General features: G+C 42.9%; 1 protein-coding gene across 3 annotated transcripts in view; it reads left to right on the top strand.

Moving 5' to 3' along the window:
- Positions 1–27,736, top strand: part of TENM2 (teneurin transmembrane protein 2) — an 831,585-nt gene that overhangs the window by 31,379 nt on the left and 772,470 nt on the right. The window contains exons 3-4 of one of the 3 annotated variants that reach the window (XM_066618094.1): positions 12,142–12,174; positions 23,489–23,499. The exons of the other annotated variants lie outside the window; for them this stretch is intronic. Of the exons in view, the coding sequence (XP_066474191.1) occupies positions 12,142–12,174; positions 23,489–23,499 (44 nt within the window). The remainder of the gene's footprint in view (positions 1–12,141; positions 12,175–23,488; positions 23,500–27,736) is intronic. 3 annotated transcript variants of the gene reach the window in all.

The raw sequence follows: 27,736 nt of genomic DNA on the forward strand, positions 1-27,736 counted from the left end.
TAGCGCTGTGCCAGTGCTAGCCATTGCAAACATGCTATGAAGCATATTTGCAATTACTTGCAAGTAGGCAGCACCGGCAGAAAGGCCTGCACCATCCCACTGGTGCTGAATCCATCTCAATGGCCGCCGGTGCTGGTAAATTCAGCATCAAGCAGTGCAGGGGTAGAGGGAGGGCAGAACAAAGGCAGGGTGGGGAGGGGGATGCTCATGCCCAGAAGGGGGGAGGATCAGTGGAGGAGGCCTACATGGGGCTCTACATGAGGCTTTTCAGACTAGCTTCAGCAGTTTTGCTGGCACAGATCCAAGTAGCTCCATTGGCCAGGCTGGGGATTGACATGGGGTAAGGGAACAAATGTTCCCTTATACCAAGGAGATCTCCGGCCTGCTCAGTTTCAGCGCTGGATACAATGTGGGCCATATGGCCCCACTGCTCCAGCGCTGAATAAGACTGGGCTGTGAGTCAAGGAACAGCAGCTTCATTCTCCAGTCTCAGGGGCATGTGTTTAGTAAGTGCAATCACCTTCACTTTTAAACTGTTGTTTTTTCTTTGTTTTGCTTGTTTTTTGTTTGCCAGTCACATACAGATGAATTTGTGCAAGTGGACTGTGCTAGGCAGCCCAATCCTGGCCTGTCCCGCATCCAAGGCAGGGTTGGGGACAAAAGCGGCTCGGCCCAGAGCAAGGGGAATAGCTTCCCCTTACTCTCGGTAATGTCACAGTAGTCCCAATTGGTCTACTTGGAGCTGCACCACCTAAAGAGGTGGCACAGATCCGTGCAACCCGGAGCTCACCTGCTCCCTACTCACCACTGCCCACCCTCCCTACACCCCCCCAGACTTCCCCTTACTCCCCCCCAGACCTCATGGTGGCCTAGCTTGGCCAACGTGGGCTTACCTTTTGTGCCAGCCCAGTGGGGCTTGGGCGGGCCTCTGGAGGTGTGAAAGTGCTTTAGGGCCCTTTTACAACACTGGTGGTCCAGTGCAAAAAACTTGCACTTGCCCATCCCCTCCTCTAAGATGCACAGTGATTGTATTTTAATGAGTATTTCACTCAAAAACTTTAAGAAAGAAAATATTGCAGTTTTTCCACCGGATGCCCACTGAGCCAGATGAGAACATGCAGTGAATGGAATGGAATGGGGTGGAGGCAAATATTTGGATCTGGGTCCAAATAGACCCAGTAGGCCAACAGGGGTCTTCCCCAGGACAATGGGACAAATGTTTCATGTTCCAGAACATGTTACATTCCATTTATCCCGAGAAGGTCTCTGGAGGCCAAAACTCCACTGCTAAATGCTGCAGACACTGCTGGGAGTACAGAGGACTGGATAGCGAGGTATGCTTAAACCAATAGAAATCAATGAGCTGAAGCACGTCTATCCTCTTGGTTAGATTGTAGCCGAAGTGTGTAGAAGTTAAATTCAAAACAATTAGGATGAAGATACTAGAACCTTTCTACATGATTTGTTCAGTATGTGTTCATTTGATATGTATTATTTTTCCTCATGTTTTCATTTCTGTTGCAAAGATAAAGCATTTTTCCCAAGCATTCTGTAATGTGATCTTTTTTAGAGACAGCAAGCAGTCATGATTTAATAGAATCTGGTTGTGTTTAATCTTTTTCACCTAAGTTGAAGACAAAAATGTGCTGTCAGTTTTAAAGGTAAAGCGTAGTTTTGAACTACAGGTGGCTAGATTTATGTTAAACTTTAGGAAATAACCTCCTAACTGTACTGACAGTTCAGTGATGGGAAGGAGCTTTTCAGGAATACTGCAGAGCTGTCTTAGAAGTTTTCTAGGAAAGGTGTAAAGACACATCTCTGAAAAATGCCCTCCTTCAGAGCAGAGGGTTGGGCCTGCTGATCTTTCAGGTCCCTACCACACATACAACAATAGGATTCTACGCTGCTGCCTTCCCTGAAGTACTATCATCTATGTATTTTTATTTTAAAGGAGTTATGTACTGCCCTTCTCCAAATGAACCCAGGGCAGTTTACAGTTAAAACGAACTAATACAAAATAGAAATGAGATCAACAAAGCAATAAAAACATAATCCAAGCAAGAACCACATCAGCAGATTGAGGGATCAGCAAGTTTACTTTTGTATTACAATATCATCCATAACGATGGTAAAATTGCAAATAATATGACCCTAACTATACCTGTCATGAGAATGCAGGTATTAGGAGACTTGGAAGGTTAAAACCTTGTTTCCCCCCCCCCCATGAGTTTTAGAGGAAATAACTGGGAGGAGGAAGGGGAAAGGGGAAAAAAAAATGTTGTTCCCTGATAACGTAAAACGGAGGATAGGAGGGAACCTTGCTTTTGTGCCCAGCAGGAAAGCAGCTCTAGGAGGTCTGGGTCTTAACCCAGATGCCACTTTTCTCCTCCAGCCGCTCTTTTCCAGCTGGGCTCTGCTTTGTTTTCTGTTTCTCCTCATGATCAGGAAGCAACTGCAGCAGGGAATAAAAGGCATCTCTCTTTTATGACCCAGCCTCTTCCTCCTCCTATTTCTTTCTCTGTTTCTGGGATCTATTTCTGGGACACTACAAGAAAAGATTCCAGGTCAGCTTATATCTCTGAAACTAATTACTATAACAATGGGTCTGCAATTGCTGAGGCCAGACAGTTGTCTAAAATGAACAGCATTTAAAAAATAAATAGGGGGATTTGAGAGCAGGGTTAGGTTTCATTCCCCTCAGATGCTTAAGTCAGGGGAGGGATGGAAGTAGTTTTGAAATATGATTACCATGCACATTGAAGTCAAAATACATGTACCACATGACCTTCAAATGTAACTAAGACCTCAATTGTATTGGGGCCAGAACTAGCTTTTTAGCAGGGCATGTTCCTTTATGGCTGTTGCAAATGGCAATGCCTTTTTGGGTAGCTGGGCTGCTGCTGCTTGCACACCAGACTGCAGAGACTGCACCAGGCTGCAAGAGACTGCAGCCACACACCAGTGATCTTACAACAAGTAAGTTAACACAATGGTAAGGCAGGCGGTAGATGAAATGAGGAAGGAGGAATGAGGGGGGAAACATTGCGGAGATCAGGGTATGGAAGGGGGCAGATTGAGGCAGGAAAGCGGCTGGTATTGTCAGCATTGGCGCTGCCAGTATCCTACCCCTCTTTCCAACCTCAGTCCACCCACCCAGGTCCACTCAGACTTGTGCCAGCAAAATTGCTGGTGCAGGTCCAAGTAGACCCATTCAGGTGGCAGAAACTTACCCCCAGGCAAGGGAAAAATGTTCATGAAACCTCTAGGACTGCCCCTCTTGCAGGATGCAGCATGCACTCTGGTGACACAGCTGCATGAGCTAGGGGAGTTTTTCTTATGATTGAGCTATTAATTAATCTATAAAAGGGTTGTTTCTTGTTCAACATGGAGAGACTCTTCTCTTGTGATGTCTGAAAAAGCATCCATTGTAATAACAGTGATGCTATTGCAATTGCTTGCCATTTTGCAGAACACTGGGCTATGCTTCCTGGCTGCTCAGCAACAGTACTTTACTTGGAAGTACTCCTGCATAGGCTATGACTTTTAGGTCTCCAGATTTATTTGTAGAGCAACTTCTTCACAGTTCTACAGAATTCTCTGAGTGACTGATTCATGGTTACAAAGGAGCAACTGCTTTCACACATGAAGCTAATCCAAAGCCATTTATCTAATTTTGGATGTGTGAAGCTTTATAAAGACAATAAGTCACTATAAGCAAAGTCATTTGTTTATTTGTTGTGGCCAATTATGTGTCAACTGAATATTAAGATGGCTTCCAGTTGCGGAGAGACGTCTCACATGGGGAACTTCAAACATCCCGAACAGACAGACATCTACCAACTGACCTTGGCTGTTGCATATTTGATAAATAGACATTGCATTAAATTTGTCCTAGACCTCAAGATTGTTTTGATGTGCAGTCATTATTGACTATCTGAAAATACCTTAAGATGATGTTTGCCAGTTACTGAACTGTGGAGGCTAAAAGAGAAGAAGTCTAGCCTTTTCCCACCTACTGTGAAAGACACGATACAAAGCTGTTTAAGGATACAGTTTCTGACCTTGTACTGAATTCCCATAATCTTATGCTTAAATAAATATAACTTTCCGTGTTATCTAAAGATAGATATGTTGGTGGTAATTATTTTGTTACCTGGTGTGCCAACTTAATAGTCTAAGCTCATTAGGCAGCTGGTTTTTTGAGGTTTTTTTAGCCTTTTACATTCCAGAATGGGAGTTAATCATGACTGTTCGAAGGGCAAAGATTATTGTTACTCTAATAGTTTATCTGATGTGGTTTTTTATAAAATAATTTTTTGCACAGTATGCTCACTTTTAAAGTATCTTCTTTTGAGATGCTTACATCTTCTCTTCACTAGCTCTTCCACAGCTATGTTTCTGCAGCATGAATCTTGAGTAATTATTTAATCATTTCAAAAATATTGCCTAAAATATGTAATTGCAAATACACATAATTATAGTCTCTATAAAGTGCAAGGTGCGCCATACAGCTTGATTTCCCACATTTAAAGTTCTCCAACTCTCTCTCAGAAAAAAAAACTTATTCACTGTATCATGTTACAACTATCTATACTAAAATATCCATTCAAATTAGATCGTTGTTTCCCAAGCTGTAGGTTAGGACCCACTTGTGGGTTGCAACCTGATGGTTTGCAGAACAGAACTGACAAGCTGATAGTTGACAAGGAAAATACATTGAGCCCTATGGAAAGTGAAACTGAGCCGCACTGTGTTTACTTATGAGTAGGCAACTGAGTCCATTTTGAAGGTTAGGCTGAGAGAAATGCAAAACACCAGAATGGTCCCAATCTGATTAATGTAGGTTTCCCAAAAAAATTCAAGAAGGAAGCCGCCACCCAGCTGACAAATGTATTGAGCCCTACAGAAAGCCAATCTGAGCCACATGCACACGTTACTCACAAATAGGCAAATATGTCTTCGCTGCAATGGAACACCAGGTGAAGGGGAATACAAGGCCACCAGAGTAGTCCCAATCTGATGGACATGGAGCTCAATGAATGCTTCAGGAGGCATCCCCCCCAACCAAAGTAAAAAGAATTTCAGAATGCTTTTCCAGCATGCTGAATAAAATATATTAATATAGGGGGCATGCACCAGTTGATTGTAAACCTCATTGGGTATTCTAAGTTCCTTTCTTGGTAATACAGAGTTCTGGGCACTCAAACAATTCCTTTACTTTGTTAATTTGGGTTATTCATTGTAACTGTCTTCAGGAAAGCCAAGTGTGCAGATGCTTGCTTTGGTTGGGATCTTCTAAAGCATTTGAAGTGCCATCCACATCCTGTGATATTTTCCTTTCCATGCCCATGTATTTGGAAGGCTGAATCTATGTAAAGCTGAAGAGTGTTGACCTATGAAAGAAAGATAAATTTTATGTTAGAAATTTTGGCAAGAGAACGCTCAGTGACTGCTGAAGGCTGTGACAGGAGAAGAGACTTGGAAAAAATACGGACTTTTTCCACAGCCCATCAACTTATTCATGTTAAGAATCCCCAGAGTCCAATCCTGAAATTCTCTCTTATTCCTTTTATTCCTTCTGAGATTGAATTCCATGGCTGGCTCCAAAATACAAGGATTAATTGGTGGATGTCAAAGTTAAAGTAGCCATTTAGACAAAGACCCACAGAGATTGTAAGAACTATAAAAGAAACATTGTTCTCTCTCTCTCTCTCTCTCTCTCTCTCTCTCTCTCTCTCTCTCTGCTTGAGTAATTGGACTCCATTTTATGCACACTTTACTTGTACAAATTTAAGTGCACACATTTCCCTTCCCCCCCCCCCAAAAAAAGAGTTTAAATAGTGCAGGCGATTCCACCTGACTTTCCACTTACTCGGTATACACCCCGGAATGAACCTGAAATGGGAGAATGAAGCTGCTGCTCCCTTTAGTTATATTAGGGCCCAATCCTAATGGGCCATAGTGCCAGCACTGGGTGTTGTAAACATGTTGTAAAGCACATTTATTGCACCCTCAAAGGAAGGAGTGCCAGCGCCTGGCCACCACCACCAGTTGGGGCTGGGCCCAGCACTGGAAGGACATAACCTGGAGAAAGATAAGAGCTCTGGGTGATGGTGCGGGCTTTTGGGATGGAGGGAAGGCATTCTGGGGTGGGTGGAGGAACCGACCTGGGGGGGTGGGACAGGTGGAGCCATACTCTGCTAGATCTCTGCATACTCTGCTAGATTTGGGGCTGAAAAGCCCTGACACGGAGGTTCTCTTGTCTGCAATGGCAGAATACATGAGAAGCCTCATACATGATAAGTATAACAAAAGTCCCCTTCTCCCGAGGAGAGCTCTGGTGGCTTCCTGGCACCCACTGGATACAGTGGTCATCATTTGGCACCGTGGTTCTTCCAGGAACAGAGAAGGATAGGATTGGGTTGTTTGTTCCCACATACCTCTGATTTATGTTCTTAAAGACACAGTGTGGGTTCTTTTTTGGATTTAAGGAAGTTTTATCTTACACGATTTTGGTTTTTTGTGCCACCCTTGGAACATAACCCTTGCATAAGATGAGGGCCAACTCTGTGTGTGTGTGTGTGTGTGTGTGTGTGCACGTGCGCGTGTGTGCGTGTGTCTGTGTGTGCGCGTGCATGCGCGCGTGTATAGCCTAACACAGTTGCTGCTACAAATCTCTTGACGAGAATCCCTTTGATACCAAACCTACCCAATTGTTTGCAGAAGGGAATGCTGCAAGTACTTTTCAGTTAGCAAGAATTAAAGGTTAAATGCATTTCTCTCTGATTTCTATACAGTAAAGATAGTTATTACTATACAGAAGCTCCCTGATGTAAGAACAGATCACAGTAGATATTCGCCTATAAGATGAGACATTTCTGCCAATAAATCAACTGTAACTCCAGTGGGTCTCAGTGAGACCTAAAGGCAGCTCAATTCAATAGCAAGTTAACTTTAAAGGATTTGCACATCTCTTCATAATGATATCTGCTTTTTAAAATACTAAAATGAAGCTTAGATCAAGGTCGCATATAACTGAATAAATCATTTTCCCTCTTTACATAACAAAAAGTTTGGCTAGCGAAAGTTGTCCAAGTACCATTGATGCTTGCCTACACCCATGAAATTTTCTATGACCCCTGAATAAGTTGAGGGTACAACTGAGGGGGATGTGAAATTCTTTGAAAATGACTTGCCAGGAATTGTTCCGAGGCAGCAGCAAAAAGCCGAAGGGGGGGGGGGTAGGATTTTACCCCTTCATCTCCAAACAGGAAGGTAGTTGAAGGTCCTTATGGGAGTTGTGAGGAGCAAGTGCTGCACTTCTATAGCAGCAGCCCTCATTCAGATTACAATTCCCATAAGCGCCTTCACTTCTTCAGTTTGGAGAAAAAGCTAAAATGGCTATTTTTTATTTGTTTGCTTTCTGTTGCTGCCTCAGAACTATTACTGGTAAGTAAAATTGCTCCTTTTTCCTCCACCCCTCTGTGTTGAGCTTCTCAGCCCAGTCCCATGCCCACCTCACCAAGCAGCTGCTCCCAGAAGCTTTATTCACCATATTGACCCATGTATACGTCGACCCATGCTTTTGAAGGCATAAATATTTTTATTTACACATGAGTATATATGGTAGATGTCTGCATGATCTCCAAAGAGCGATGATATACCTAATCATGTCTGGTGGAAGAAGCTTTTAATGAGTACATTCTTTGTTTAAAATACAGTTTTCTCCAGCTAAAAAAATTATGAATCAGAGAACAAAATGGGCAGCCATGCAAAAGTTTAACAATTTACTTCCAGTCCTATGCAGGATGGCTAAGCATGCTTTTTATTGTAAGAGTGGAATGAATAAGAATGTAATTATACATCTATACACTTACAGACACACACAAGTGGCTAACAAATTACAGATGTTCTTTCAACAGGTAAAGGACCACCTGAGGTGGCATGCCAAACTTCTGTGCCAGCTTCTGCTCCTCCCACTCCCCAATGCTCTAGCTCACCACTCCCTTCCACATTTCCTCTTCCTCTGTCCCCCTCTTTGTTTTCAATCTGGAGAGCAGAAGGAGAAGCAGTGGTGGCAAGTAGGCAGAGTGGGCACCCCTCACCAGTCTGCTCTCTGAGGTGACTGCTTCAGTTGGTGTTGTGGGTGGGCCAGGCCTGTAGAAGTCATACTAGTAGGATAATGTGCACTATCCCAGGTCCTGTTTTCCACATGTTCAGCTGAAGGTTTGCACAGAACCCATGCATGTATGACTCTCCCTACATGACTGGGACCTATGGAAAATTAGAGTTGCCCCATCATATAGCTGTCCTGCACGCCTACAGTTATTTTGCAAGGGCTGTATGCAAACCTTCAACTGAACATATTGAAGTGAATAGCAGAGGCCCTCTGTGCAAATCTGTTCCCCACCCACCCTTTGCACACATTGAAAAAATGTGTGTGTAGAGCTTAAGTAGAACTTTCTTGTAGCAAGATGTTTCTGTAGTTATTCCTCAGTGCTCATATTATTGTTTCTTTGTTGACCAAAATAATAGCATTGGTTATTATAATTCCATTGTGATGCAGTCAACCAGCCATCATATTTTAAATAATCCTCTACAAGCAAATTTTTGCTAAGTTTTTATTTTCTAAATGATTTCCAAAGCTTTGATAAATACAGAATGAAAATAGTTGCACATTACAAAATGCATCTGTATGGTGTTATTAATGGCTTGAACCTAGAGTCAGCTTTTTTGGTCTATTGTGTGCTATAATGCGTTGTGCATCCAAGCTAATTCATACTAGAATTATCTCTTCATTTTTAAAGGAGGAGCTGTACTAAAAGTGTGGCTCAAGTCGGAAACCTAAAACAGCAATTAAGGGATAAGGCTTTTTTTAAAGGTAGTGACAACAAATGGAGTCTCAAGCTTAATAATAATAATGATAATAGATTAAAAAAGGATCCAGAAGAATACTTGGCTAAACAGCAGCATAGTCTATAAAAGAGGTTCACAGAAGCAGAAAGGACAATTTTTTATGTCATGATTGCTTCGCCTTTGGGGAAAGACTCCTGTCAAAAGATTTTAGAAAGTCCAAGTACATAGCATCAAAGCAACTGCCTTTACCCTCCTGTTTATTGATGAGTGTGTGTCACGGTTTTCCTTTTACTAAATCCCTGACATCAAGTTATTCAGATAATTAGCCCATTTACTTTTATAGCGATGTTTATCAACTACTACAGCACTGAAAACAGGACCTGTGGCCTCTTGTTTCTATAATTATTTATAGAATTGTTTTGAAGAAGCATTTTATTAGACGACAGTGATGAATCTCTGGTATAGAGATTCATGATGGATATACGTTAACCAGAATCATCCCTCAATTTCAGTCCTTTGTTAAATGCTGTCTTGACCTGATGTGAGGACTTATTACATTGAGGGCCTGTCCTCAAGCCTGGCTGCTTGGATCTGCGTTACCTCTTTAGGTGGCACAGATCCGAGTAGTCCTATTCGGGCCCCTACTTGGGGTAAGGGGAACTACTTTCCCTTGCCCTAAATTGTGCCACAGGCTGCCCCAACCCCATGCTAGATAACAGTGCAGGCCAACTGGCCTGCCTTTTCCAGCACAGTTTAGGATTGGGGTGCTAATTTTCTACAAAGCCCTTTTCAGATATTTTCAGATGTGCTATCCATAGAAGTTACATATAAGTAGAATTATCCACAGCTGTCCCTGGATGGTCAGGTGGTATATGTGAATGGGGGGCCTTTGCCTAGCTTCAGCTAGTGTGTCAGCTGAGACCATATCAGATGTGGCTATGGTGGTCCATGGTCTAGTGACATCTCATTTAGTCTGCTGTAATGGACTCTACCTGGGACTACCCTTGAAAACCGTTTGAAAGCTGCAGTTCGCACTATATAGGACACTATACACACTTACCTTGGAATAAATTCCACTGAATTCAAAGGGGCTTACTTCTCAGTAGAGATGCATAGGATTGCACTGTGATTCATTTATCCAGTTTTTAAAACAAGTCAACAAACACAAAGTTGACTCCATACTAAGGGACAATATCAATGTTTCCATTAAAAAAAAATCTGTGTTGTAGGGCTATGTGGCAGTGGTGCTCTTTGCAGTAAGATTGTGAATGATTTTTTTAGTGGTCGCTAAGGCTATTTAATCTGTGAGATTTGCCTCTCTCTGACAAAGCAAATGTGAGGGGATAGTGTCTGAGTACTGAGGTTAATGCCATTTGTAGAAGAGGTGGAGCACGGTGATTGTTAAGGGTGCTAACTACAAGCAGGGTCATGCTGGATGTGAGACATTGTTATGGAGAGGGTCAGTCAAGATATTGATCTGCAGACAAGTTGTGGGCGTATAAATGTTGAGGGAAGATCATTCTTTCAGCTGTGTTCTATACAAAGTTTTGAGAGACACAAAATCCAATACAATCAGAAAGGCGCTTCTGAAAAGACTGCAGGAAAAGGTTAAATAGAAGACAATGGCTTTTGAGAGACTTGTCTTTCAGAGACAGTTTTAATAATTGATAATTAATTGCATTAATGTTTTGGAACCTCCTTGGATATTTTTACTTTCGGTTCCAAGTATTTAATTGAATTTCTGTAGGGAGAGCGTTAATCATTCACTTAAGCCATATATTTATATTAACCAGTGAAAGAAAGGAGTCAAAGGGCTAATCTATTGAGTGAGCAAAGCATTGCTTTTCTGCTGGAGGCCATACAGAGACTGTCGGTCTCAGAGGAGCCCTTATCCTGGAGACAGCTTGCTTTCAGTGCACTCTGGAGACCTTGGGAGCCAGGGATGTGAGTGACAGCTGTTCTTTTTGGACCAACACAGAAGGGATAATGCTGTTGCCATCCTTTTTATCAAATTGTTTTATCTAGTGCATTACATATCACAGTAAGCAAGATGGATTTTTGACATAACTGCATTAAAATAGTTTCAGTGGGAAATGTTCTAATTATCTGAATCTTGTTTCCATTTCTGTCCCTATGAGCTGGTAATGGTACAAGAATCTGTGTTTGTAATGGAGTAGGAATGGTGAACCATCCAGTGTTTAAAAATTAGCCATTGCCCAAAAAGCATTTCTTTCCCAGACCCGATCCTGCTGCCCGGGTCCATGCAGCGATTTCACTAGTGCAGGTCTGAGTAGACCCTTCCACCCCATGGAAGTTTACCCCCAGGTAAGGGAACAAATGTTCCTTTACCAGAGGAGGTCTTTGCAGCTGCCCCCTACGATGCAGTGGTAGCCATTTTGGCATTGGTGGCAGGGTGGAGAGAAGATATGATTGGGCTGTGAAACAGCAATGAATCCATATGTTAAATCTTGATGATTATTGGATCTCCAAGGGCCACTTTGAAAGTTACCATTATGTACTCAAATAGCATGTTTCAGTGCCAACAAATGTACTAACTGCATGTGATTATCTGTGCAAGCCTGTTCACCAGGTGCACACGCACCAGGAATCACCGTAGGTACTCACCTATGAGTTGATCTCACAGGGCAAGTTTTAAGCCAAACATCACAGAGTTTTCTGTTACCCTTGGGGGGGAGGAGTTAAACTTAGTGGGGGTGTCTGACTAATTTTGTCTGATTTTACCCAAGACCAGCTCCTGAAAAATAACCTACCAGTAATTGTTACCTAAGAACTGTACAGTCTCTAATTTATTAAAAACATAGTAAAAGATCATAAGATATATTTTTATTCATTAACTTTTTAAATTCTATACTTCCCAACCTTATTGTAAACACTGTAAGAGTAAGTGCACTGTAAATAACACACCAGTACAACCGTTAAGTAGATCCTTCTTTAAGGTGCCTGGTTTGTTAAACTCGAGACTCTGCATATAAAATATAACATATAACACATAATTGGGAGTGTGCAATTCACAATGGAGAGAAAAGCAACAAGGAATGAGCATGAGCAAGTGCCGCTACACATAGTTGCAACCTGTTTTACTCAGAAATAGACTCATTGCTTTCCATGGGTGTAATTCTTAAATAATAGTGCACTGAATTGTAGCCTTGGATTTTGTTTCAAACGGAAATGAGTACGTCCTGGAGTTGGTTTGTTTTTAAAGACCTCTGCCAAACATATGCAAAATGGGCTGCAGGAGGATCTCTAAAAAGAAGGAGGCTTGAGCCTTGGCAGGCTTTTTTCTCAGGAGAATAAAAGGTTAACTTTGGCTGGTGAGGTTGCTGTGGAGACAAGGGCTATAATCCTATGCACACTTTCCTGAGAGCAAGCCCCATTGAACATTATGGGACTTACTTTTGAGTAAACCCACTTAGGATTCAGCTGTAACAGCCCTTTATCTCTGCATTACTTCTCCCAGTGCCTTCCCTACCCTTTTCTTTGTTTGAGTCAGGGAACGGCCCACCTTCTGAGCAGTGTTGGTTTTTTGCTGTCCAACACAACCTCATGGTCGGCAGCATCCAGCACCTCCACGTGCCAGTGAGGAATCTCCTTTTTGGCTCTTCCCAGGCTAGGATGTCCAGCAGCAGCAAAGGGGATGAGCAGCCACGCGAATGGGCATCTTCCCTTGCGAACGCCATCACATCCAAGGGCAGGTTCCACCCCCCAGCCCCCACTGATATCTGGCGCAGCCACTGTTTTTCTTCTTGCACAAACCTCTGGCTGTGCAGGAGAGAGGGAGAGTAGGCACTGTGCACAAGCACCAACTGAGAGGCCCAGCACCAACATGCCTTCCTCACAGCAGGTTTACTGGACCCTTGGAGCCCCAGATTGCAGCTGGGGAGCTAGAAAGGGGCAGCATTTCCTCTGGAGGCATTGCACAACGAGGAATGGTGGTTCAGGCACAGGAAAGCACTGCATCTGAGCGCATGTTCAGGACACACAGATGAGTTGATGATCTAAGCCTGATTTATTAGCAGACATTTCTCACCTCATAGGGGGTTCATATAAACCCCCAGAGGGCTTTCCCACGCCTCAGAATGTTTTAAAAGGCATAAAAACGTCACTTCTGGTTTCCCTTGGGAAACCAGAAGTGGCTTTTTTTGCCTCTATGGGCCATTCTGAAGCTTGCAGAGACAGCGGGTGTATGTGCGCCTCTGGAGGGGACTGGAGCACAACTCTGGTCCCCTTCAGTGGGAGAAAGGGGCAGAAAATCACAATTTGATTATCTGTGATTTTCGGTATCAGCAAGGGGTCCGTAAACAGATCCCTTGTGGATACCAAGGCCTCACTTGTACAGTTGTCAGTAACTATAATCTATAACTTGCATGTTTTTAATCTATATGGAAGCACTACTTGTATTGGAAATTCTTTGCTTCATTTTCATCTGAGTAGAGAGAAAACTATGAAAAATTGTTTATGCTTTGGTTTGTGCCAAGACAGTACACACCTAGGATTTCAGACTACTGAAGTATGCTTTAGCAGCTTTATTTTGTATTTGATTGTATTTTTTTCAAATTCAGTTTGCTAGCACTGACAGTTTATTTCATTTACAAACACTTAAACTGTATTTCTCTGTGTATTTTTCTCTACATTCCCATCTTCCTACATGTATTCCACATTTAATTTAAACATTTTGCATAACAATTGCTGTTACCCTATGTTTATTTTCTCTGTTTTCATGTTAGAGGTTGGCATGAATATCCACATAAATGGCAAGCAGTTGAAAATAAACAATGGATTGATTTTCTTTTATAAAACTTGTTTAAATTATCTCTGCTTCATTGAAGAAGCAATCCCGTTAAATGTGAATTCAAAAAACATGTGAGTTGTAAATTTTTTGTATATTCTCAGCAATAATACTATAGTACCCAAAGGCAAAAATTTGATTCAGTTGTAGACCCCATTGCATTGGGTCCAGGATTTTTTATTGGCAACCTTCAGTCTCGAAAGACTATGGTATCACGCTCTGAAAGGTGGTTCTGGCACAGCGTCTAGTGTGGCTGAAAAGGCCAATCCGGGAGTGACAATCCCTTCCACACTGGGAGCAAGTGCAGTCTGTCCCTGGTCTGTCTCCCTGGTTATGGGCCTTCCTTCTTTGCCTCAGACTGTTGGCAAAGTGTCTCTTCAAACTGGGAAAGGCCATGCTGCACAGCCTGCCTCCAAGCAGGCCGCTCAGAGGCCAGGGTTTCCCACTTGTTGAGGTCCATTCCTAAGGCCTTCAGATCCCTCTTGCAGATGTCCTTGTATCACAGCTGTGGTCTACCTGTAGGGCGCTTTCCTTGCACCAGTTCTCCATAGAGGAGATCCTTTGAGATCCCAGATTAATTTAGGATCCTAGATCCTTGGGTCCCAGATTACTGAAGTGCTTTAAGTATCTAGATCTTTACCAAGTAAAGTTCATTGAGATGGGAAGTGCAATCCTTAACATGTTTACTCAGAAGTCCATCTGGATGTGTTCCATAGTACATACACCCTACTGACAGCCCAGTCTTGTCCCTGCCACGCTATAGCATGCAATTGTGCCAATGGAGCACATGCTGCGTGCATGGGGGAAGCAACCAGAGGTGAGTAAATAAGAGCTGAATCCTATGCATATCTACTCAGAAGTAAGCCCCATTATAGTCAATGAAGCTCACTCCCATGCAAGGGTGGATAGGATTGCAGCCTCACTTACTTAACACTGGGTAGGTCTTCTGGCCCCCTATGGGTCTCTTTGGACCCACGCCATCTATGTAGCTGGTATATGAGGAGAGGACGAGGACAGGGCAGGCTGGAAAATGAATAGGATCAGGTATGCATCTTTACTGCCAAGATCCATCCCCTCCAGCTCTGATCCCTGCCCTCCACCCTCCCCACCCTGGAACTTCTCTGAACCTACCCATTCCTTCCCCCTGCCAAATTACCAACAGCAGCACAGCTTCTGGGAGCCACTAGCACATGCACTGCACCTCTGGCCAGCTGTGCCAGCAGCGCAAGAGTACATGATGTTGTCCCAGCTTTCACACTGCCACAAAGGGCCTTTCACTGCCAGAGTGCATGTTCTGGCAGAGCAAGGCCCAAATACAACTGGACTGTGAGTTTAGAATTGCAGCTTCAAACCTATTGAAACGAATGTACAATTTATTAATGACTGATTTGAGCCCCATTGCTTTCAATAGGACTAAGTTGAAACTAATTTTAGCTTTACTGGAGTCAGGGTGTTTACAACCGTGGCAGTGTAAATCAATATGAAAAGCAGTCAAATTTATCTGAATGTTGATTGATTCCCCTTTGTGTTCCTTGAACAAATACAGCCATACCATATATATGACAGCCAACACTTCTGATAATTTAAATGTATGTCTCAGTTTAACTAAAAAAATTATCTAACTTTACATTTACATTATTTCAACAAAATACAAATAACAGCAATATACAAATGTATTTTATAATCCTAAAATGGCGCTGGTGCAGTCAGGTCACTTTGTCTGCACTGCATCCAGTGCAGCTTAGGAGCTGGCTGGAGGACTTCTTGGGGTAAGGGGATTTATTTTCCCTTATGCCAAGTAAAGTCCCAGTCACTCCTACGAGGCCTCTTGGAATTGTGTCAGCTATATAGCTGTCGCAAATCCACTCCATGTAGGGCTGCCCAGCCTGGGCATGGAGTTTAGATGCGGTATGCACCACCACCCCTGATTGCACCCCTATCCAAGCCTGATCCTCTCCGCATTCTGCCCTCTTCCACCCAAAAAGGCCCTCTCCCTGCCTCCAAAACACCCTTGTACCACCCTCCTCCTGCCATGCAGCACAAACGTACCTGTGCCAGCCAGCACAGATTCTGGATAAGACTCTTCCAGGCTGGCACGGGCCTTCACGCCAGCTCAGCCAATTCAATACAGCACTTTTGCAACACACTGAGCCAGCATAGCAACAGCCACACTGGCTCACATAACAGTTTGGATTGCACTGTTAGTATATTGTCATTATGTCTATGCTAGTTTTATAGTATAAAATATAATATGCTTGTACCAACATATCATTTAGGATCAGTTCAGCACCCCAACCTGAATGTATACATAATGTCCTTTTTTTGGTGACGGATGACATAAGCATGACATACATGCACGTGCATACGTGGCTAATGGCACTTCACGATGTACAAGCAGGAAGTGGGTGGGGGATTATTGAGCTTTGTTGAATTTCTCTGCCTAGAGCGTGTTTGGGGGGATTCTTTTTCTGTCAGTAGAAATTCCTAGCTGTGGCTATTTAGGTGTTTCTGGAATACAGATAAATGATTCTGCAAAGAAGTAGACGTAAGTTGCATATTTGAATGTTCTTATTATGGGCTTTTGAAGGTGCAATCCTGCATACTCTTTGAAATCAATGTGTTTAGACCAGACAGTAAAAGTGGCCACTGATTAATGCCCTGGTTAATACCAAGGAACTGGTATGAATTGTTGGCATATGTCAGAGGCATCCAAAGTTGGTATTAATACAACATAATAAGAAATGTGCATAGAGTTCAACTTTTTTTCATAGCTGTCTGTCACAAAGTTCTGAAGTATATTTCTTTAAAGTCTCCCTGTCTCCTGAGGAAAGGGGAATAAGGCAGTGAGTCCCTGGACAGGATCTATGACTCATTATGTCAATCAAACCCCACTTCAGAGGGGAATAAAGAGATTTGTATCTCAAAGCTGTGCATAACGACTTCTCGGCTTTTCATTTCATATTTATGAGCGGTTTACTTTGAAGTGTTTATCAGGCAATACGCAGAAACATGAGAGAGCATTGCCTGAAACCATGTTCAAGTGTCTAATCTGTTAAATGCTTGCTGAGCAGGCTAGTTCATCAGTGCATGCAATGCAGAAAAGGAGATACTCTCTCTCTCTCTCTCTCTCTCTCTCTCTCTCTCTCTCTCTCTGTTTTTGAGGTTTTGAAGCAGCATATTTCTATTAGCAAAATAAAAAAGGATTATTAATGCCAGGCATTTTGAAATAATTGTACCATAGTAAACTTACAAAAGCAGTTAAATCCGCATTCAAACAGAAGCTAGGCAAAGCTTAACAACAAAGATAAAAATTACCACAGTGTGTACTCCAACACTGAATATTTAAGTTTGCTGAGGCCACCAGGTTCTGAGAATTAGGACATCAAAAAGGAAGAAATCTCCAACTGCTTTGTGGAAGAGCCATTCCTGGCATCCTGTGAAAACAGAAATGCTTCCACCCCTGCTCTTTCAAGAAGATCACTGTTCCATAATGCTTCCCACTGAGCCTGCCCTTGCTGTGTAACTCAGCTGTTAAATGGAAAGTGGCCTTAATTGAGATATTCATAAGATGAAGATGATTAAGATTCCACTCTCTTGCTGCTTTCAAACTGGATTTGTGGTTAGGCTATGATTGTGCAATATAAACAGACTCAGGAAGTGTACTGTGTCCGCCGGTGGCACCAAAAATAACCCAGAGCCTTGTGGCATCTTGAAGACTGATCAATTTATTGAAACATAAACTTTCACAGACTGCAGCCCAGACCATCAAATGTGTGAAGCATTTATCTACAGTTGGAAGCATGTGCACATGGATATGAAAGAAAAAAAATTGTGAACTGTGGAGCCTATGAAACAAAAGAGATACAATTTCTGACCATAAATAACGAGAGAGCTAGTCAAATCCATTCTCTCTCAAATTCAAGTTCTCTCCTGCAGCCTTAAGGTTTTGTTTAATCATGCAAGTACAATCAGTTCATGAAAGAATACATAAGTTTAAAATGAATGGTCCCACTGACTTCTTGTAAAGTCTCAAAGAAATATACCTGTCTACTGTAGAATGTGGTGAACTCTCCATCACCAAAGGTCCTAAAGCAGAGGCTGGACAGCCATCTATCAAGGGTGTTGTGGACTGCATTGGTAGAGGTTTGGACTTGATCTTGTAGGTTCCTTTTAACTATGTGATTCACAGTGATGCAGACTTGAGTCTTGTAACTTGCTCTCAAATCAGACTTAAGTCCCGTCAGTCTCTGACTGAATTTGGGACCAAGAGGCAGTGACCTGCAAGTCAACTTGGAACTCATAGTCATTTTTGTGTCTGAGTCACTATGTATATGTGTGTTCTTGCTTACTTTTTTTTTCCTGGCACTTATGTGTTGCACCGCAAGACTTCATGGGAAGTTGATCCGGAATCAAAGCATCTGATGGATGGACAACAGCAGAGGAGATGGGAGGGTAGGTTCCAGGAGGCAGGGGTAGGGGGGTGCAATGAAGGGAGGAAGGCTTCATGTTTTTTGAGGGGGTTCTTTTTTTATGGGGGAAGCCATGGGAGAGATGAGAAGGAGGCTGGCACAAGATGGTGGAGTGCTCTTTTGGAGCACTTCTCATTTGGTACTCTCCTCAGCATGAAACTTGCTTTTCTGCTGCCTCTGCTCTCTTGTGTGTAGAGAAGCGTGCAACATCTAATACATCACTGGTGGTTGTTTGCCTCCAAAAATGTGGGTATCCTGCAAGGCATGCAAAGGCATAATTTGCATCACCAATCCAGAGAGTTTGCTGCTTTAAACATCTGTGCAGTTCAATAGCTGGTTCCCCCCTCCCATTTTTCTTTTTTTTCTCCTGGAGGCCAAGAGAGTCTGAGGTGTTTGGGCTCTAAAGGTAAGCTACAATTGGGGGTTAGCGGGCATTTCTCAGGGCAGGATCCAAAACTCTGGAAATGCGATCATCGATTTATTTAGCCCAAGAAAGGCTAGAGTCTCAGGGCACAATCCATACTGGCACATGTGCCTTGCGCCTGTCTAACAGTGTCATGAAAGTGCTATAAAGCACTTTCACGCCACCGGGATAGGAGAGAGGCCAGCACACAGACATGTGCTGGCCTCTGGATGCTGGCCCATGTCCTGTTGGGCCAGTGCAAAGGTAATTTCGTGCTGGCCAAGTCAGCCCAGCTCAGGGACTTGGGGAGGGCGAGCGGAGGGTGGGATTGAGGTGTTCCAGGGTGGAAGGAGGGCCTGTGGGCGGGCTGCAATTGAGCAAGAGGTTAGGCCAAGATCCAGCACTTGTGCCAGATCCTAATCCCAGTCCCAGGCAGCCCGGATCAGGCCATAGGCCCATCTAGTCCAGCTTCCTGTATCTCACAGCGGCCCACCAAATGCCCCAGGGAGCACACCAGACAACAAGAGACCTTATCCTGGTGCCCTCCCCTGCATCCGGCACTGTGACATAGCTCATCTCCAAAATCAGGAGGTTGCACATACACATCATGGCTTGTAACCCGTAATGGATTTTTCCTCCAGAAACTTGTCCAATCCCCTTTTAAAAGCATCCAGGCCAGACACCATCACCACATCTTGTGGCAAGGAGTTCCACAGACCAACCACACGCTGAGTAAAGAAATATTTTCTTTTGTCTGTCCTAACTCTCCCACCACTCAATTTTAGTGGATGTCCCCTGGTTCTGGTGTTATGTGAGTGTGTAAAGAGCATCTCTCTATCCACACTGTCCTTCCCGTGCATAATTTTGTATGTCTCAATAATGTCCCCCATGGGCTGCTCAGATCTGTGTCACCTCTTGAGTTGGTGCAGATCTGTGTAGCCCCACTGGGGCTGCTGCAGCTTTACCCAGGGTAAGGGAACTGCATTCCCCTTGTCTCTGGCTGAGCCGCATTCTACCTCAAACCTGCATTGGATATGACGCAGGCGATCCAGTCCTCCTGTGCCAGTGCAAGTTAGGATTGGGCTGTAAATCATTTTTCTGAAATGCAATCTTGATAAACTTGAATCAAGATAAATCAACTTCGTGGTTGAAGTAAAGAACTTCACCATATCACTGACTAAAGTACAGATGGGAGCATCAGGAGGGTGTTACAAATCCCTTCCTCCCTCCCACACACACACACACACAGTCACCACCTCCATTTTTTTCTGTTAGAGACTTGAGTCATGACTCGAGACTTGGGACTTGATGTGAGAATTTGAGCAAGGACTTGAGACTTGAAAGTCGAGACTTAAGACTTGACTTGAGGTTAGGGACTTGAATGGCACTGGTGATTCCATGACCTTTTCACAATGAAGTGTTCTGAAACATGTCTTGTATTAATGGCAACAATTGGTGCTTACTCTTTTCACCCAATGTATAATGAACTTGTAGAATTCACTGCCACCAGTTCTAGTTATGGCCATGAATTTGAATGATTTAAAAAGAACTAAATAAATTTCTAAAAGGTAGGTCTGTCACTTACCATCTATTATTCATAATAGCTAGATATAATTCCCATGTTGAGAACTTATATATTAGTAAAAGCCAGAATCTGGGTTGAAACAACAGATGAAGGCTGAGCAAGGGAAGTTTATGACCTTAAGTGCATCTTGACCAGAAAATTAGACTGGGAAAATAGGTAGTCTTTCAGTGCAATCCTTTGCATGCTGACTAAGTCTTACCATGTTCAGTGGAACTTACTCTCAGGTCAGTGTGTATAAGGACTGAGGATATGGTGTAAACAAGGATATAATCTTGTATAGGAGCATAGTGAATTTGGTTTTTCTTATTATGTTATGTAATATTCCTGTGTTTGCAAGCAATATGGAAAGGTTGATAGTTTTCTGGTCATGTTGATCTTTCAACAGATTTGTTTTGCTTTGCTTTTACAATAACAGTCATTGTATTGTGCCAGTTTTGTTTAAAGAAAGGGTCAGTATTCTTGTCATCTGTGCTCCTGGCTGTATATCCTATTTACAGATGTCAGTCATTGGCAGATAAGGCAAATATATATCTAAACCTGTGTCACAAACAGATACACCATCTGTAGGAATGTTTAAGCCCATAGTTAATTGGCTGACTTGGTGCCAAGCGCTTCATTTTATAATCTACAATAGAAATTGACCATGAAAGCAAGTAATTATTTTGCAAGGTCACAAAATAGAAATACTAAACACATAGAACAAAAATATTCCTGACTTTTAAAAGGGAGGGGGAAATAATACAGTACGATAAAGTAGCTTACTTTGACATAATGTGATCGTTGTTTTTGATATCTGTGTTACTTTTATCAAAGTTATAATTATTCAAATCATATTAAAGCTCAATTACCACTTAGCTTACAAAAAAGGTTTTGTAAAATATTTGAGTTGCTTTGCCTTGACATTTTCAGTCCTGACAGTCCTAAACTGTCAGGTCTTCTCCCCTCAAGGAGAGGAGTGCAGCTAACTTGGGGGACGGTACTCCTCTGGATCCAGGAAGGTAGACCTCCATTTCAAACACATATAGGGAGGGGTTGCTCACCTCCTTTTCCAGACAGCTTCCTGCCTTTGTTATAGGTAGGCAGGCAGGCAGGCTTCATCAGACGCCCACTTTTGCTAGCAGGCCTTTTTTTCTTTTAAAGTAAAACAAAACCAAAAATCTTCAGGAGAACTTAAAAGTTAATAGTGATAATAAAAAAATTAATAAATAAATGAGAGGAAACAACAGTGCAACCCCTTTCAGGAGAAGAAGAGTTTGAGAGAGTTCCCTGGCATGTTGGCCTGACGGTGTTCTTCCCTTTAACAGCTAAACTTTGGGACCAGTCTTTCCTGCCCTCCTTTTTTTTTCTTTTCTCTTAGCATCTTTACCAAGCCAGGTAGCGGTTTGGGTTACCATTGCAGAAGAGCTTTCCTCAATCTGCTGCTATAGCAGGACACTGCATCTCACCTAGTGGTTTGGAGTACTGCCCCATAGGCACCTCTCCACTATCCGTGCTAACTGTTTTTCCTACCCTTTCTCCCTGTCAGTCCCTGTTATTTCCACCTAGGGTCCAGTAGCACCACAGGGATGCCTTGCCAGATCTGTTGCTCACAGAGGGATTGAGGACCTTGGGCCTTCTCCATTCATACTGTGGTGAAGAAAGAAGCAATAAAGCTTTCCTTCATTTCCAGTGTCAAGGCTTTGCCAAGGAACACCCTTGAACTAACACACACACACACACACAAGAGAGAGAGCGCAATGACACTGGCCTCATTGGAATATGCGCGGCAATACTTTTGCTAATATCAGGTGTAATTCTAAGTCCTTCACTCCTTCTGTGGGAAGAAGGGACAGTTAGTATAGATCCCACATCTAGTCTTCACGCAGAGATGGCTGTAGAAGGTTCAGCAAGGCATCAAACCACAGCTGTTCAGACCTGGTATGTACAGGTCATACTCAGGGCTGGGCCATCCATTGTGCAAATGAGCCTGTTCACACTGGGCAGCAGACTGGGTGAACAGGCACCACCTCCCACTCTGCTATGGTGGACAGACCAGCCTCCTTACTGGCCCCTTCCTCTATGTAGCTCTTTAATCAAAGCAGGCAATGCAGGATGCGCTCTCTGCACACCCTGCATTGCCTGCTTTGTGTAAAGAGCCTGCACAGAAGAATAAATAAGATCACTGCATTCTGATGCTTGGAGCACAGAACAGTGGTCTGGCTTCCTCACCTTTCTCCACCTGGGTGCTTTAGGAAATCCTGGTGGGGGAAGGAGCAAGATTGTTCTTCTGCCTGGGCTCTTCAAACCAAGGAATACATGTAGAGCACTCCTTGAGGGAACCTGATATACTTCACATTTCCTGCTTGAATTCAAGAGTCCACATGGAAGACAGAGACAGGTTGGGGAGTGGTAGAGCTGGTGCGCAGGTGCCTTAGGCTGCACATAGCTTTAGCTAGCTCTGGTTGGACTTCTGCCATCATGGTCATAAGCATGTTCCTAACTATCCCAAAAATTATTCCTTTCAATCCTCTTTCGTTGTTGTCGTTGTTGGCAACCCTCAGTCTCGAAAGACTCTGGTATCGCACTCTGAATGGTGGTTCTGGAACAGCATCTAATGTGGCTGAAAAGGCCAATTCGGGAGTGACAATCCCTTCCACACCAGGAGCAAGTGCAGTCTGTCCCTGGTCTGTCTCCCTGGCTATGGGCCTTCCTTCTTTGCCTCTTAGCCTCAGACTGTTGGCCAAGTGCCTCTTCAAACTGGGAAAGGCCATGATGCACAGCCTGCCTCTTTAAGTTTCAAGGAAATCACATAAGGACATGCAATCTTCTTCTCTTGCATTCTCACTCCTAGAAAAGGGCAGGACTCCAGAAACCTGCACTTCAGACTTACAAACATGGACTAAGAAATCTTTCCAGGTTCTAGATTCCCTTCCCCCTCTCAGAATTCTAACAGACTTTTCCACCCCTTCCCTCAGGTTCTGAGAGTTTTTTGAAGAGGGGGATGCGAGGGGCAAATCTGTGTTAGAGTTGCAACCCTTTGTCTGGTAAAGAGTTGTATGGGCCCTTGGATGAGCAGGCACACAAAACAGCATACACCAGCAGAGTTCTTTGAATGTAGTGGTTATATTTCAGAGCAAGGGTTATCACAGGTAATCAGTCCTAGTCAGCACAATGAGCAGTCAGTCCATAAACAACAAATCCAAATCAGCTTTCCAAGATACACAGTCAAAGTTCATTCCATGGTCAGTAACAACATGTGTATACTCATATCCAGCCTCCCAAGCTACTGGCAGCAGTTCAGTAGTCTCCTACTACACTCCTACTACTGCACTGGAAGCTCAACAGACCAAACATTAAGTAGTTGGAGTGGCCAATCAGTGTAGGCTAAGCCACACCCAGGGTGAGGCAGTCACAGGTGTTTGCTGATCCTGCTGACTCCAGCAATCTGCACCTGTTCCTGAACCACCTTGTTGGCTGTGTTTCTGCCTTATCCAGAACATAGACCTGACAATCTGCTCATGTCAAAACTTTTCCACTTGAATGTTTTCCTAAACTTTTGACCAAAGTGATGGAGATACGCCAATAAACAGTGGCAGAAATCCCATAAAGCTAAATCTCATCCCCTCTGTGACAAAATTTTATTTGCTGTACGTCATTATGCAAGATTTATGGGTTCCCAAGGTGGATGCTCCAGTTACTGGAGCTTTGCTCCCTTCAGACACAGATGAATTACTGATAGATTAGCACAACAGGAGAGCAGAGGCCACCCTTTGCAAGGACTTCAATGCTTCTTTCATCTCAGCCTATTCTATGATATCTGTTTGGGAGATCCTCCTACAACATGGATTAATGAAATTTTAGAAAATGATATCCTGTTGAAAGCTCCCAGAGATAAGCTCAGGAAGGATTCTCTCTATTCAGCATTGCTGACTGACTCTTCTCTAGTGGTTTTACTACTGAAAACCAGAATCCTAGCTTCTAACAATGTAGCTAAGAAAACTCTGACTCTGGGGTTTTGATGCCAGATCCACTTCAAACATAGTCATTCCCTTTACTAGGAAGGAGATCTTGGTGTTTCTTTGGAAGCTGTCTTAGTATATACCTAGAATAAGGATTCAGCCTTACCAATTCAGCCGAGAAGGAGGAAAAGGCAAGCAAAGAAATTAGGCCTTTTCTTGCCTCTGTCAAATTTCTCTTCACAAATAAAACTACAACAAGGACTCTGAATTCAGAAAGTGCCATGATCAACAAAGATGTAAGCCCACATCTGAACTTCTCCAATAATAACCTCAAGACAACTAATTCCATATGACAACTACCCTCCTCGCCAGTTATAAGCTGTGTGAGGTTGTGTATTCAGTTGTGCAGAGATGAAGGCTTCAATCCTAACCACACTTTCCTGAGAGTAAGCCCATTGAACAAAATAGGAGTTACTTCTGAGTAGACCTGGTTAGGACTGTGCCCTTAGAAAATCTTCATGACATTTCCAACATTGCCATTTCCTCTTCTGGAAGGCGTAGAGCCAAGGAGAGAAAAGGGGTGAGGCAGCCTGAGAGAGGCGATAGGATCTTGGTTCAAGTAACTGCCTCTGGAATCCACCCCCCTTACTCCTTGCCCCAGCCCCCCTCTCAACACACCTCCACCACCAAATTACCAGCACAAATGGAGCTTCAGGAGGCACAGCAGTGGCCTGAAAGTACAGAACGATGACTACATGTTCTCATTGCCATAAAGGGCTTTGCACTGCCAGAACACTAGTTTTAGCAGCACAAGGCCCCAATAGGATTGGGGCCATAGTCATACGCATATGTGATGAAGTCACACATATTATGTGTGTTTAATACATATTATTCACTTACTGAAGAGCCACTTCCATGAAGCCAGTTCTCCTTCTCCTTCCATGCTCTCCTTCTGCATGGAAGGACAGCAAGATTAGGATTCAACCCACTTATTTCTGTGGTTGATTTTTGTTTGTTTGTGCTAAACACATGCTGAATGATCTGGAGCTAGAGCTATGTGTTGCAGTGACCCTTGGGGGAGTAACCAAGCCCCCGGGCTAGGTTGCTGGATAAGTGCAGGAAAGAATCAAGGAGCCAAGGAAGAGACGAGAGACAGACTTTTAGATTCAAAGCAGAGAGAGAGAAAAGCTGATTCTACTAGCCTCCTCCTGCGTTTTTATTGTACTTGCAACATTAACAGCTACATTCAGTTCTCAGATAAAGCCACATTAGAACTGCATACAGAACAAAGGAACAATGGGTGCTCTTTTCTCAGAGTGCTATATCAGCTATTGTCACACTTCAGCCTGGGAACTAGCACCCCTGTTTGCCGTAACAAAAGGGGGGGGTTTGCCCATTGCCATATTACCAAGGCTTTCTGTGTGCTTCTGCTTAAGCACTTAAAAACACCACACTATGTTTTTTCCTTTCTTATTTTTAAGATGCTTTATTTCTTTTTCAACCTAAATTTTTGGCAAATCAAGAAATTCTTCATTGCTGCTTGCCAGTCTAGGTATTTAGGTGTTACATAAAAATCCCTTACTTCACTTCCTTCAGAAGCTATATTGACATACATTTCTATTGCACTTTTCAAATTATTTCACTATTTCTCCATATTCAACTACAAAACCATTATCATTGCCTTACATTTTTAACAAATGGATGCCTTACATCCTCAAAAATCGTATTAAAGGAAATCCATTTAAAAATCAATGTCCTTTTGCTGATTGATTTAAAAACAACCTTGTTCTAATGCAGGACAGAGGCATCAGGCAGACAATCAACCAATCATTCTCTCTTCAGACACTTAGAAAGACTTCACTTAGAGGCAGCAACCCTTTCCTTTACCTTTACAGCAAGGGGAAAGAATGCAAAGTGGAAGTGATAATCACTTGCATTCTTTTGCGTGCTCAGGGGGAAGGGAAGGGTTGAAGTGAAGCTGTTCTAAAGGCTTGGAGAGAGAATGATTGATGGATTGACTGCTGGCTGCCCTCTCCTGTGTTGAGGCTATTGTTGGACAACTTTTTCTCTTTAATTTAAAGGGCCCTTTTCATGGTGCTGAGATAAAACCATGGGAGAAAAATCCATGGATAATTAGGTTATACTTTGTAGGTTTCCAGTGTATCTAGTTCTTATTCATTCTTTGTCACATATTTCTCCAAATCCTTCTGTAAATTTTCTAGTTTCAAAATTTTTTGTCTAATTTCATGTCTTACTTTAAAAACAACATGCTAATTAGTCCTAAATATGTTAGGTCTGTATTGTGTTCCTTGCTTGTAACACATATGATTGGTTTAGAAAGGTCCAAGGTACTGTTATTTTCTGAAGAAAAAAAATAAATCTCTTTAGCTCAGACTTGCACCTGTTTTTAAATCTGGGTCTTCTAAATTTATTTTTTGGTTTCCATGTTATGTTCATTCCTTTTCTATACATAATCAGTGTATTTAGATTGTGGGCTGCATAAATTGCAGGTTCTGTGCCAACATTCATTACATATTCTTCCAAAACTTGAGAAAGTATAAATGAATGAGTTGGAATACGAGTATAAAAGTTCACTGGAATATCAACTTTGGGGAATAGTTGAGATTCTAGGAGCATTAAATATAGATAATTCACAAGTACAAGAAATACTCCAGACATAGATAACAGTACAGATTTAGAATTGACATTGGATGTTCTATACTTCTTGATGTAAGCCAGGCTTGACCTATTCAGTTATATTGCTGGTGATTACATTGAACACAGGAACGGGAGAACCATTGGCTTGGGTCAGATGATGCCATTTCAGTTCTGATGCATATTTCAGTTTGTTTGAATAGTTAGTGCCTTATCTATGGGAGCCACGTGCATTTTGCCAAGCATTTAATTTTCAAAAAGCAGAAATGACTAAAAAGCATGCTTTTTATCTGCAAATCCTTTCATTATAGTTCCAGTGATCACACAAAACATAACAAGAGGAGTCATTAAGTTCATTTTTGGCATCAAGTATTACACTTTTTTATGTCAAAATAAAATTATAATTAGAGGGTAAACATCTGGGCATTTTAAGGCTATTAAACTCTATAGCTTATCATTAAAATATGTTACCGCATTTGTAAACCAGCTTATTTACGTAAGTTTACACATTCATAATTTGATTGTGTTTGTTTGCTTTTTACCAACAAACAAGAATACAGTACGTTTTAAACTTCTTTCTGTATTTTTTTCTTCTTGGAAATGTTCATTTCTAGATCACTCAAAAACAGAGCATTCATTATATTTTCATTATGTCCTTCAGACACTAATAAATAAGGGCCAAATCCTATGCAGTGTGCACCTGCTCACTGCTGGCCGACACTGGGCTAGCACTGGTGAAGCACCAGTGCTCTGACACTTGGCAGTCCCACGGACAGCCGGGCAGCGGAGAGGTAGGTGGGGGTGTGGGGGGAGGTGGGGAGGAGGCATTCTGGTGCAGGGGGAGGCAGAGGGAGGGTGGGGACAGGGCTGAGAGGAGATGTGCCGGGGAGGGAGGCGGGACTCCACCGGAACCTGAGCCTCTGTGTTGGGCCGGCATCACTAGGGGGGCGCAGGGGGGATGCAGCCTGCACCAAGTGACACAGACTGGGGGACTGACATGCACTAGGGGGAGTGAAATTGCTA

Source organism: Tiliqua scincoides, chromosome 2, assembly GCF_035046505.1.
Source record: "Tiliqua scincoides isolate rTilSci1 chromosome 2, rTilSci1.hap2, whole genome shotgun sequence".
NCBI lineage: Eukaryota > Metazoa > Chordata > Lepidosauria > Squamata > Scincidae > Tiliqua > Tiliqua scincoides.